Source organism: Danio aesculapii, chromosome 2, assembly GCF_903798145.1.
Source record: "Danio aesculapii chromosome 2, fDanAes4.1, whole genome shotgun sequence".
NCBI classification, from domain to species: Eukaryota; Metazoa; Chordata; class Actinopteri; order Cypriniformes; family Danionidae; genus Danio; species Danio aesculapii.
Genome location: NC_079436.1, coordinates 20,445,972 through 20,458,921, shown reverse-complemented (window position 1 = coordinate 20,458,921; position 12,950 = coordinate 20,445,972). Strand labels below are relative to the sequence as shown.

The window sequence follows — 12,950 nt, the reverse complement described above, 5'->3', positions numbered from 1 at the left end:
CAGCAGAATTATTCCAACAACTTATTTCTGATAGCAAATATTCTCCTGAAATGAAAGCAAATTTGTTGTTTACAAGTTTGTGGGCATTCAAGTTTTTGCTGTCGTGTGATTTGTATTGAACAGACTGTGACTCATGATCATTTCATTCAGATTACAAAACCAGAGAACATTCATTTTTTATTTTGTTTAAACATAGAGATTTCAAGCTTTGTGTAGAGTTAGTTCTCATGTCTGTGAGGCAAGTATTCACTGAGATCTAAGCTCATTTGTTGATCTCAGACAGGTTTATAACAATGAAGCTACATAAAAACACACATCTGAACTGATCTCCTCCCCCAGAGAATTGTCAGTCTATATCAGTCAATAATTGGCTCCTTTACTTGAAGGGGGGGGGGGGGGGGTTCCTTCACTGGAGCAACCATCTTTATTGTTACACTTTTCCCTATTCAAATGGACAGTTGACTTTAACTACGACTATTGCTATCAAAAATATAAACACATATATGTTAAGCAGGGCAACAAGATCGAGACATTAGATTCATAAATATGCACAGGGCAGGCACCTTTCTTTATACAAAATGACACTTTTTAGACTAATCTAACAGAAACTAACATCTAACACAAACACACATTCATACTGAGTTGTAGAGAAGAGTAAAGTAAGAAAAATAAGAGTTTGAGAGAGTGTAATGATGGAAAAACCTTGGAGCTTGTAAGACCAAACCAAGCGAACTAAAAATAATCAATTTAACCCTTCTATGGTTTCTTTAGGATTTAAATTACACCAGTTCAGTGGTAATCTGGAGGCATTACTTGCATTCCTTTTGTCATGTGAAGAACTCTCTCTGTTGAGCTAATGTTTCCACATGGTTAGCTGGTGGTCCGCTCTTTGTCCTGTGAGGCTTGGAGTGGGATGGAGTCTGTCGTTTCAAGTTCTGAGGTGGCAAAAGGGCTAGTCATGTTGACTTCTGGTTTAGCGGCGCACTAAACTTAACTAGACTCTCAACGATAAAGAAAGAAAGAAAAGTATCGGAGATGGGAATATCTGAGCTGTGTGGTTAACCCATTTTTGTCAGGGTCCACGCCTGCTCCCTGGACCGGAAGAGAAGCTGTCCTGAGCTGGAACAGAACAACTCCCTCTCCTGGTGTCTGTGTTGGTTCTCATTCTTCTTCTAGTGTTCTCCGGTGTGCGGCCTTAGTCACCACCTTTTTAAGGGTGTAATACCCTCAAGAGCTGAGCTGAACAATGTGAAAGCTAACTCCCCCAAGGCACACCCTATAGTACTTTGTTGAGAAGCTTGGTGATTTGCACATGCATTCTGGGTGAATGTGGATGAAAAAATGTTTAAAGTGTTTTAAAATGTTAATATGTTGCATATGTATTAACAAAAAAATGTAAACGTTTTTTGGGGACACCCGGTTAGCTTCCCAGGGACATTGAACAAGAACTATCTACAATCTCGTTTAGCTGTGGTATTGTTAAAACATTAATTTGCAGGAGGATTAAAACCATAATTTTAATACATGAGCAAGAGATTTGTTGAAAAACACCCGATTTCACACAAAGAGGGAATAACAGTTTACATTAAAGGGAATAGAGTTTACATTAAAAGCATAGGTCTTAAGCAAGTTGTATAGGAGCTTGACCATGTCTCAGTGTCCATTCCAAGCGCATTGCTTTGTGTTGTAAATACCTTTGGAATCGTATTACACACTGACCATCCAGTATTTTCTGGGTGGGAGAGGTTAATTGTGTATTATTTGTTGAATAAAGCAAAAATAAATATGTGTCTGATCAGCCACATTCATAACATTGGTATCTGAGATCACTTGGTTTGCACATATACATGTTGAATCAACCCTAATACTTTTTTTTTTAAACTAATTTTGGTTATCTTTCTCAATATTTTGTTCCTTTTTAATAGAGCCAGAATTCTCAGTCTTTCGAGTCTGCTGCCTGCTGATAGATTTATTTGTTCCAGATCAGTAATTAAGCATTAAATAACAAACTGCTCTGCCTCCTCATTTAGCTGACTCAACATGAGTCACTGGTGGCACTGTTTGACAACCAGACCTGGTATAAGCAAGGTGTTGCTGAGGAGTTTGAGTACTCAAGTCACGTACCTCAGGCCTGGAAGCACCCACAAGTCAGTGTGTTCATCACACTCCTCCTCTTCATTGTCATGAAGGTGAGTCTCACCATGCTCTGTAAAATAATAAACAACTTCAATGTTAGCAGGTTAAGCACTTGTTAACTTGAAGGGCATATGATGATAATGATATACAGTAGCAAATTGTCATCACAGAATAAAACAAGGCTTTTTACTCAATATATGAATTGAAAATTGTTGATTTTAAAATGTTTTCTTACCTCATTAAAGCTTCCTCTAAGAAAAACAATTCCAAGAAGCAGATAATTGACATTGAAAATGTGTAGTCATATCTTATGACATACAAAAAAGCAATTCCAGTGTTATGCACATAGCATTTGCAGTAGAAACAAACATGTATTTATTACCTATATAATGAATCATCCATTTATATTTTCTTAGACCCCTGATGAGTTCCGACATCAGAAAAATATATAAATGTTATATATAAATATATCCATAAATGTTTATTATGTTATATATATATTTATTATGTTATGTGTATATATATATATATATATATATATATATATATATATATATATATATATATATATATATATATATATATATATATATATATATATATATATATATATATATATATCCATAAATGTTTATTATGTTATATATAAATATATCCATAAATGTTTATTATGTTAGATTTAGAAAATGCATTACATACATGCATTACAGGCAACAAAGATAAACTGTACTTGCATTACAGATGACAAGTAAGGCAGCATAACTAGTAGAATTCTATTTTTATAAATTACACAACCACAAACCAAGTACTAAAGAATCTAAATGAAGAAGGATTGACTTTCTAAAGAAATTTATTTGTTTATTAAGATTTATACTATTTATTTAGTTAATAATTATTGCTTTTGTATTTATAATGTATTTAACTTTCTTTTATTTTAAAAATCTTGTAAAATACTTTATAAGAAGTCTACATTATGACATCATAAAAATGTGGCCTTTGGTGCTTTCTTTTTTATTTTTCAAGGCTTAAGATTAGACTAGAAATTTGACAAATATTGGAGAAGGTGGTCAATGCTTGAAGTATGGATGGAAATTATGCGAGACACATAAAGAAAGGAACAGACCAATAGCAGGGGTAAATTCAGTAGCAAGTCAATATAAGAGAGAAAAATAAGACAAACATTATAAAAGTCCTACTGGAAGTGACAATACGTACAAAACTCAGTTGGCTATTTCAAATGACAGTAGCTGATCTGCAGGTGCTTTTTATAGTTAATTACAAACTTTACCATAGTTTATCAGTATGAGACAAAAATATTTAATAATACTCCAATCTACAAAAACTCCCAACTCAGGTATTATGGCAGCAAAAACAGATTTTTTAGATATCATGTTATATTGTGTATTGAAGAGTACAACTGCAAAAAAACAGCAAGATTTATGGAAAGTTTTCAGAAATCATGATTTTACATTGAGTATTAAAGATTTCAATTACAAACATTTTGAAACTTTTAGGAGTTTTCACAATCAAGAGATTTAGTAATATATTCCAACTCATTATCTGCATTATCTGGTTATTACAGTGATCAAAGAGATCATCTTTAAGACAAGGTGTTCTAAATAAAATTTGTACAAAATTTTTACTAAATTCAAAGTGAAGTACACGTTACATTTTTATGAATAGCCCCTCATGTACAATAGAGATGAATGAGTTGGCATAGAAGTTAAACTTGCTCGGTGAAATGCTGTTGCTGTCATGGTGAAGGGATTGATCCAATAGGCCTATTGATAGAAGGTTTGCGATTTCAAGCTCCCTTGTAAAAGTATTTTGTAGTATTTTCAAAATACAAAAATACAGTATTTTATTTTGACACATTTTGTGGCTGCTGTATTTTGTAGTTTATTTTGATACACTTAAAATTGAGGTATTTGGTATTTTATTTTAAAATACATTTTAATGTATTTTGCCCAACCCTGCTCACGTGGTTATAAACCTTATGGGTATCTTTTGTTAAACACAAAAGAAGATGTTCTGAAGAAAGCTAAAAACCTGTAACCATTGACAATTATAGTAAGTAAAAAACTATATAAACTGTGGAATAATATAAATACAATGGAAGCCAATGGTTACAGGTTTTCAGTTTTCTTTAAAATATCTTCTTTTGTGAACAGAAGGGAGAAGAAAGAAACTCATATAGGTTTGGAACAAGTAAAGGGAGAGTAAATTATGACATAAGTTTTCATGTTTGGTTGAACTATCCCTTTAAGAAGAAGCCATTTTAAAATCCTACCTGTTTATTATCACATAATTCAATACAAAGCAAAGAACAATCGGTTAAGTGAAAGTTATTTCAATGTAACCATAGGCCTATAATTTATATTGAATCATTATTATATACTGCCTGACAAAAGTCTTGTCGTCGATCCAGTTGTAAGAGCAACAAATAATAACTTGACTTCTAGTTGATCATTTGGAAAAGTGGCAGAAGGTTTTTCAGATGAATCATCTGTTGAACTGCATCTCAATCATCAGAAATACTGCAGAAGACCTATTGGAAGATGCATGGAATCTCACAGGAATCAATCAAGTCTGAAGGACAAATCATGGCTTGCAGTTACATTCAGTATGGGGGCGTGTGAGAGATCTGCTGAGTGGATGGCAGCATCAACAGTCTGAGGTATCAAGACATTTGTGCTGCCCATTACATTACAAACCACAGGAGAGAGAAAATTCTTCAGCAGGATAGCACTCATTCTCATAATTCAGCCTCCACATCAGAGCTCCTGAAAGCAAAGAAGGTCAAGGTGCACCAGGATTAACCAGCCCAGTCACCAGACATGAACATTATTAAGCATATCTGGGGTAAGATGAAGGAGGAAGCATTGAAGTTGAAGCCAGAGTATCTAGATGAACTCTGAGAGTCCTGCAAGAACGCTTTTTTGCCATTCCAGATTACTTTATTTAAATGTTATTTGAGTCATTACAGAGATATACATGTATGGATGCAGTCCTTCAAGCTTATATTAATTCCTTTTCCACTGCACCATGACTTTATATTCTATACTGCACATAATTTCTGTTAAGTGACAAGACTTGTCTCAGCAAAGTCAGACCTTTCTGTCCTAATTAAATAATTAAAAATCAAGACATGATCTTATTTTATTTTGGTAGCATGAGCATAAGAGGCCTTTGCCTTTCATATAAGCCACTTGCCAAATGATCAACTTTAAGTCAAATTATTATTTGTTGTTGCTAAACTTGGAAAGGTGACAAGACTTTTGTCAGGTAGTGTATATTAGTACGTTTTTATTAAGGTATTACCTTGAAATGTTGCAAGTGCCCATACAAGTATTTCAGAGAAACAAATGTAATGTCGTATTACACAGCTGTCAGATTCCGTTTTATAATTACATTGGCCTCTTTTTTTAATTGTTCTAATTATAAATTAATCTGGTCATATTGTGTCTGAAATGTCAGTTGCTCAATACCTATTGTTTATTGAACTGCTGTGTTAAAACACTCATGCTGTTGTATTGAAAATCAGCAGAGATTTCAGTCTGCAGCAGTTATGATTTTCTGCACAGCATGATGATTGCACATGTGAAATGGATTAATTATTAAAGGATGTCTTCGCTCAAGTGTGCGACCTTCAGTCTTTTGAATGTTTTCCTATAGTTCTGGATGTCAGCCGTGGCCACAACAATGCCTGTGCCTTGCGGGGCCTTCATGCCAGTGTTCCTCATTGGTATGTGATTTATAGTGTGTGCATGTGTTGCTTTTTAAAGTCAACTACATTGTGGGAAATGTGTTTTTTTTTATTATTATTATTATTTTGTTTTGTTTTCATTTCAAGTCACTATTGTATGAGCGAGCGCCATTACTTTGCACTTGTGTTCATACCAGCCATCAAATTTCAGTTTGTTCTTAATGGTTGTTTCCTTTTCCTGCGATCGTGTTCTCCATTTCCATCCCTCATCACTGTCTGACTCACTAAAGCCTGTGTGTAAACTCGTGAAAAATCACTGCAGCTTTATTCTGGAGTCAATGTGTGTGAGTATACATCAAAATATGTGTTATAAATTTGCATTCTTGTCTAATAGTCGACAATGCAAAATATCGACAATGCAAATTCTGTGTGTCGTACAGGGGCGGCATTCGGTCGACTGGTGGGTGAAAGTATGGCGGCCTTCTTCCCCGACGGGATACACGCTGACAGCACTGTGTATCCCATAGTTCCCGGCGGTTACGCAGTTGTAGGTGAGAGCGTCCATTGTGCATGCCTTCACACAGATGTCCATTTGTTTTCTTTCAAAAGCCATCAGTTTGAGCCCGTCTCGGCGAGATCTTATTCACACACGTAATTGAACCTGCAGGGCGTTGTATGCAAGAGTCATACATTTTTCATTAACCCACACAGACCAACAGCCAAATTAGATCTTGCCTGTGGAAATGGCTTCGGTGGTAGCGTTGCGTTGTGCAGCGGAGCAGAAAGCTTGTCAGGAGCACAATAGGAAATCAGATGGCTTGCGGCGGGTGACTGCTACTGTAATTTGATGCCGGACGAAATGGTGATTCCCACAGGGGCGGCGGCTCTTTCTGGCGCAGTCACTCACACCGTGTCCACCGCCGTCATCGTGTTCGAGCTGACCGGTCAAATCTCGCACATCCTGCCCGTGATGATCGCCGTGATCCTGGCCAATGCCGTGGCTCAGAGCCTGCAGCCTTCCCTCTACGACTCTATCATCCGGATCCAGAAACTTCCCTATCTGCCAGAGCTGGGCTGGGGACAGGAGTGAGTGCTGTTATGCTATTGAAGTTCTCATCACCCTCATATAATTCCCCTGGCATTTTAAATGCTCACCCCCACTTTGTCCTTTCATTTTTAACCTGTAGGAAATATAATATCCGCGTGGAGGATATAATGGTGAGAGATGTGCGGTATATCACTCTCTCCTCCTCTTACCGGGACCTCCAGGAGGCACTTGTGACAGGCCAGCTTAAAACCCTGGCCCTCGTAGAGTCCAAAGGTGAGATAATAAGAAAAGAAAATATATCCGTACTGTATGTTGCAGAGGGCGGAAATGGCAGATATCTTTACAGCTATCTCACATCAGACTTTTTAGACTGTCTTCTTCCTTAAGTGTGTTTTTCCCCCATTTCTTCTTGATATAAAGGGATTCTGCTGCAATATCAATCTTTGATTGCGGAGCCACTTTGCCACTTTTGGCAAGATTTCAGTCAGCAAATGGGTTTCCAATTGCTGATGCCAATATCTAGACAGCAAAGTAGTTTTTCTTTTTTTTATATTAAGAATCCTGAAAAACAATAATATCCAGCTGCAAATCCACACACGTTTCAGGACACACAATTCCGACCACACGATCCAGGCCTCCAAGTGGGAGGTGCTTCTGCTCATAGTAATGGTTACGGCATTTGTGCTGCCAATTACGTTACAAACCAGAGGAGAGGGCAAATTCTTCAGCAGGAGAGCACTCCTTCTCATAATTCAGCCTCGAAATCAAAATCAAGGTGCTCCTGGATTGGCCAGCCTGGTCACCAGTATGTACATTATTAAGCATGTCTGGGGTAAGATGAAGGAGGAGGCATTGACGACAAATCCAACGAATCTTGATGAACTGTGGGAGTCCTGCAAGAACGCTTTCTTTGTTATTCCAGATGACTTTATTAAAAAGTTACTTGAGTCATTGTAGAGTTGTATAGATGCAGTCCTCCAAGCTCATGGGAGTCATACACAATCTTATTTCTTTTTCCACTGCAGCAAGTGGGAGGTCCTTCTGATGATAGTAATGGTTACGACTAGCGGTTACAGTTAAGAATGTGTACATTCTGTATATAGCATCATTTTTGTGACACTAATAAACACTGTTATTTTCATAACTGTAAGGAGTGGGTTTAGGGTTGGGGTTGGTGTACACATTAATAAACAACAGGATAAATAAACATTTACCAAATTTCTCATCAGAACCTACAGTCAAAAATGTTATGGTTCATTATATTGATAAAAAAATCTAATTATTCATTTGTAGTATTTCGAGTATTGTTAAAGTCCCCAAGACATCAAAACTAACCATATGATTTTGTTAGCACACATTGCTAGTTTTGCGGTGAACAATTCATCTGTACATGTCATTAAGAAAAAAAAGGTTGTAAAGGTTAATAAACATTGCACATATAAATCATGTCAACATTCTTGCGATAGCTAACATTTAAATTGACACCAGTACAGTAGGTAACGATAATGCTTCTAATGAATTAGTCGCCATTAAACAAGAAGAAGAAGCCTGATCCATCATTAACCATATATGGTTCACCCCTACCTGGATTATGTGTCATGAAACGTGTGGGCCTGAAGATGGATATCAAAAAAGGGGCTCTATGTAAAGATTATAAACCCTTGAATCCATTGACCATTGAGTGAACTGCAATCAGCTTTTTTTCTTCTTTTTCTTATTACAAGGGTAACATTTAGGTTTTTAATGTGCAGAATAGGCTAATAGAATTTGTGTGTTAATATATTGGTCTAACACTAAAAATGTATAGTTGTATATATGTCTAGGGGGAAGAGCTTCTGAAAGTAGCTTACAAATTAGCTCACCCATAAAGAAAATTGGGTAATTTCGCCCATTTGTTCCAAACATGTTTAAGTTAATTTTGTCTGTTGAAATATTTTCAACATTCTTTCAAATATCTTAATTTGTGCTCAACAGAAGAAAAAAAAACGTAGGTGGTGAAAAAATGGCGAGTATATTTTAATATCTTTTAAAGGTCCCGTGAAGTGTTTTGAAATATGCATTTTTATTTGATGTTTGTACATAGTGTAGCTCCTCTCCTTTAAAAAAACAGCTAATAGCATTTTGTTTTATCACAGCACTGCCAGTGAGAATGGTTGACCTCGAGCACATCAGATGAAAAGTGAAGGAGAATACTGATACTGACAAACAGAAACTGTAGTATGGGTTGACGTGAATAAAACCATTGATCTGTTTAGGCGGAGGTGACATACTACAAGATTTACATGCTTATATCAGTTTTATATCTTCTAAACATGTCAATGTCAATTTTATTTATATAGCACTATTAAACACAACCAAAAGTTGACCAATGTGTTGAATATTTGATTTTGAAACATTTGAGATATGAATTTTGTCACTGTTTTGGACCACACTAGCTTATAGATATCTTAAAAATGCTCTGGTTACAAAGGTAACCCTCCTTCCCCAAGGGGGGGAACGGAAATACTATGTGGAAAACTTCCACTATGGGGATTTCGTCAGAATCCAATCATCTGAAAGTGTATAAAAACGGGCCAATGAAATGCCAATGAGTTGGCACCGTCTGCGTGCACAGCTGTCGTCAGTGACAGTCATTTTGACATAAAAGTGCTGCATGTGCTCAGCTGAGGCATCCTTTTCTAGCTGTAGAAACTTTCACGCTCAACAGCTAAGGGACAATCATTGTGGCGAAGGAACATTGCATTTCCGTCCCCCCCCCCCCCCCCCCCTCTGGGAGCGAGGGTTACCTTAGTAACCAGAGCATTCCCCTTCGGGAGGGGAACTTCAATGCTATGTGGAAAACTTCCACTATGGGGAAATCTGTGGAAAATGCCACAACGAAAGAACCTTACCATGTCTTTGGTGAGGGGCGCGCCAGCAGTATGAGCGCAGCTGCATCACCAGAGGCACAGCCTTCCAACGTGGCCCTTACTTACCTAATTACCTGTTCCAGTTTAGTTATATTTCTTGAGGAGTCGTAAAAAGTACACCTAGTTAAATTCTAGGAATTTTAGATACAACAGTATGTTGGGAAAGCATTCAATCCCTATAGTGAGGATGCTGTGAAGGCCACCTGCTGCCCGAATGGGAGACCTGGTGGCAATAACATATGGACTAGCCCTGAGAAGGGGGAGTACTCATATGAGAAGATGGATAGCGGGGAGGGAAGACACTTGGAGGGGGGACTACATCGTGGCTAAGTGAGCATATGGGAACGACAGCAGGGCTTCCCAAAACACTTAAGGAAACCAGCTCCACTCGCAGATTATAAAATCTTGCAAATGTATTAGGTGTCGCCCAGCCCGCAGCTCTACAGATGTCTGTTAAAGAGGCGCCGCATACTAACTCACAAGAGGATGCGACGCTCCGAGTGGAGTGCGCTCTCACCCCTGGGAGACACGGCTCGCCCTGGCTCTGGTAAGCGAGGGAGATGACATCCACTATCCAGTGGGCCAACTTCTGTTTAGATACGGCACTTCCCTTCTGCTGACAACCATAACAGACAAAAAGCTGCTCAGAGAATCAGAGTGCGGTCCACATTAATTTGCAAATCGCGAACAGGACACAGCAGTGAAAGGGCTGGGTCTGCTCCTCCACAGGCAGCGCTTGCAGGCTCACTACCTGATCCTTAAATGGTGTGGTAGGAACCTTGGGCACACACCCAGGCCGGGGTCTAAAGGAAAACATGAGAGTAGGCCGGCCCGAATTCCAGGCATGAGTCACTGACCAAAAATGCCACCAGGTCCCTGACCTTCTTAGGTAGACCTTCAGTGTGGAGGGCGACAGCCTCCACTCCAACCTATCCTGAAGGAAAGAAAGCACAATGCTGATCTGGCAAGATTGTGGGTCTTCTCGGCGAGAAGCGCACCACTCAGTGAATAGATTCCACTTCAAGGTGTAGGCATGCCTTGTAGAGGGTGCTATAGCCTGAGTGGTGGTATTAACCACTCCCATCGGTGGGTTACCTAAGTCTTCCTCGCTGCCTCTATGGACCACATGTGAAGGTTCCATAGATCTGGACGAAGGTGCCACATGGTGCCCTGTCCCTGAGAGAGGAGGTCTTCTCTCAAAGGGATCTGCCAGGGAGGGGCCATCACGTCCTCCCTGACCTTGCACAGTAACTGCACGAGCAAGCTCACTGGGGAAAACGCATATCTGCGCATGCCCCGAGGCCAGCGGGGGCCAGTGCATCCGTGCCAAGGGAGCCCTTGGTCAGGAAAAAGAACCAGTGGCAATGGCTGTTCTCAGAGGAAGCAAACAGGTCGACCTGGGCTTCCCCGAAGCATGCCAATATAAGTTGGACAAACTCAGGGTGGAGTCTCCATTCTCCCGGGGCTAGAAGCTGCCAGAGAGGGCATCGACCGCACAGTTGAGCTTGCCCGGAATATGAACGGCGCGCAGCGATTTCAGCCATGTGAGACACCAGAGGAGCAGACGGCGAACGAGCTGAGACATGCAGCGGGATCATATACCCCCATGCGGTTGATATACACTAACATCGCCGTGCTGTCCGTCCTGACCAGCACGTGTTGCCCTCTCAGCACCAGTAAAAAGCGGCGCAGATCAAGAAACACTGCCAACAGACCATTAATATGCCAATGCAGCCCGTACTGGAAGCGTCTGTTGAGACGACTACATGCCTGGACCACCTTTTTTCTGTCAAACTCTCTCAGACAGTTCAGCATCAGCCCGGCGTGCACGCCTCCATGGTGACCGAGTCCAACTCCAACCCAAGAAAAGAGATGCTCTGCACAGGGGTGAGCTTGTTCTTCTTTCGGTTGACCTGAAACCCCAACAGGTCGAGATGCCGGAGCACCCTGTCTCTGTGCATAATCAATTGCTCCCGCGAGTTGGCTAAATTCAGCGAGTCGTCAAGATAATTGAGTATGTGGATGCCCGAGAACTGAAGGGGAGCTAGGGCACCCTCTACAAGCTTGGTGAAAATCCGCGGAGACAGAGGGAGCGCGAAGGGAAGGAATTTGTACTGCCATGCTCAACCATCGAACGCGAACTGCAAAAACTGTCGGTAGCGTGAAAGTATGGAGACATGAAAGCATGCATCCTTGAGGTCTATCGCTGCAAACCAGAAAAAGGTGCCCTCCAAGACTGCGTGAGCCTACTGTGCACCTGCGGGAAGAAGGGGACAGGAGGCTTAGAAGGCTTGGCCTTCTTAGTATCCTCCACATAGCACCCATCTAGTCGGTCCGGCCGTGGGGCTGGGGGATAAACCATCTCCAGACCCACGGACGAAGCAGCCTGGGAAAGCATGGCCAGCATATCCGCTTCTGGATCCGGCGCCACGCTCACAACCCCGAGGGAGGCAACGGGTTCGGATTCTAGTTGGATAATGATAGCCCACCCTCTGATGCAGTGATGGACATCTGGTCCTCGGTGTCATCGAGTGAGAGGGGGACCATCCAGGTGGACAGATCGCTTCTCTCGCTCGAAGCTTGGATGGAGCGCGATGAGGAGTGGGAGGTCCTCGAGCCCGAAGGCAGCGGATTTACTCCCACTATAATCCTCAGATCTGCCCAAGTGCCAGCCACAGAGCGGGGGACAACTGGGGTGGGTCACCCTTTTGCAAGAGCGAGCTGCGATCTTAGCTGCGCAACAGACATGACATCACAATGATGGCATGCACTGCCCGCGAGCACCACATTAACATGCTGGACCCCAAACATGCAACGCAGTGCTCGTGCCCATCATCCGGGGACAGGGAACCACCACATCCAGAAACGCACAGTCAGAATGACATCTTGTAAAAGACCGTGTTGCTCTTTTAAGAAACTTGCTTCCTTATACAAACCGCACTTGCAGGAGCGGACCCAAAGGACACCAGGCAAGGGAGACGAACCCAGCTTGACCATCTGCCACTGCGTATACGTGCTCTGAAGCTGCTTCTCGATCTCTCTGTGTAGACACAGGTTGGAGAAACACTCAATCTCAGAAGCTCGTGAAAGACTCTGAAAGCGAAAAGCATGCGGCAGCTGAGCACATGCAGCGCTTTTATGCCAATATGAT

The 12,950-nt window shown here is 40.8% G+C and overlaps 1 protein-coding gene across 1 annotated transcript in view; it reads left to right on the top strand.

Moving 5' to 3' along the window:
• clcn2a (chloride channel, voltage-sensitive 2a) overlaps positions 1-12,950 on the top strand; it is a 93,694-nt gene that overhangs the window by 58,985 nt on the left and 21,759 nt on the right. The window contains exons 11-15 of the mRNA XM_056474534.1: positions 2,031-2,189; positions 5,812-5,881; positions 6,283-6,393; positions 6,718-6,928; positions 7,030-7,163. Coding sequence (XP_056330509.1) covers positions 2,031-2,189; positions 5,812-5,881; positions 6,283-6,393; positions 6,718-6,928; positions 7,030-7,163 — 685 coding nt within the window. The remainder of the gene's footprint in view (positions 1-2,030; positions 2,190-5,811; positions 5,882-6,282; positions 6,394-6,717; positions 6,929-7,029; positions 7,164-12,950) is intronic.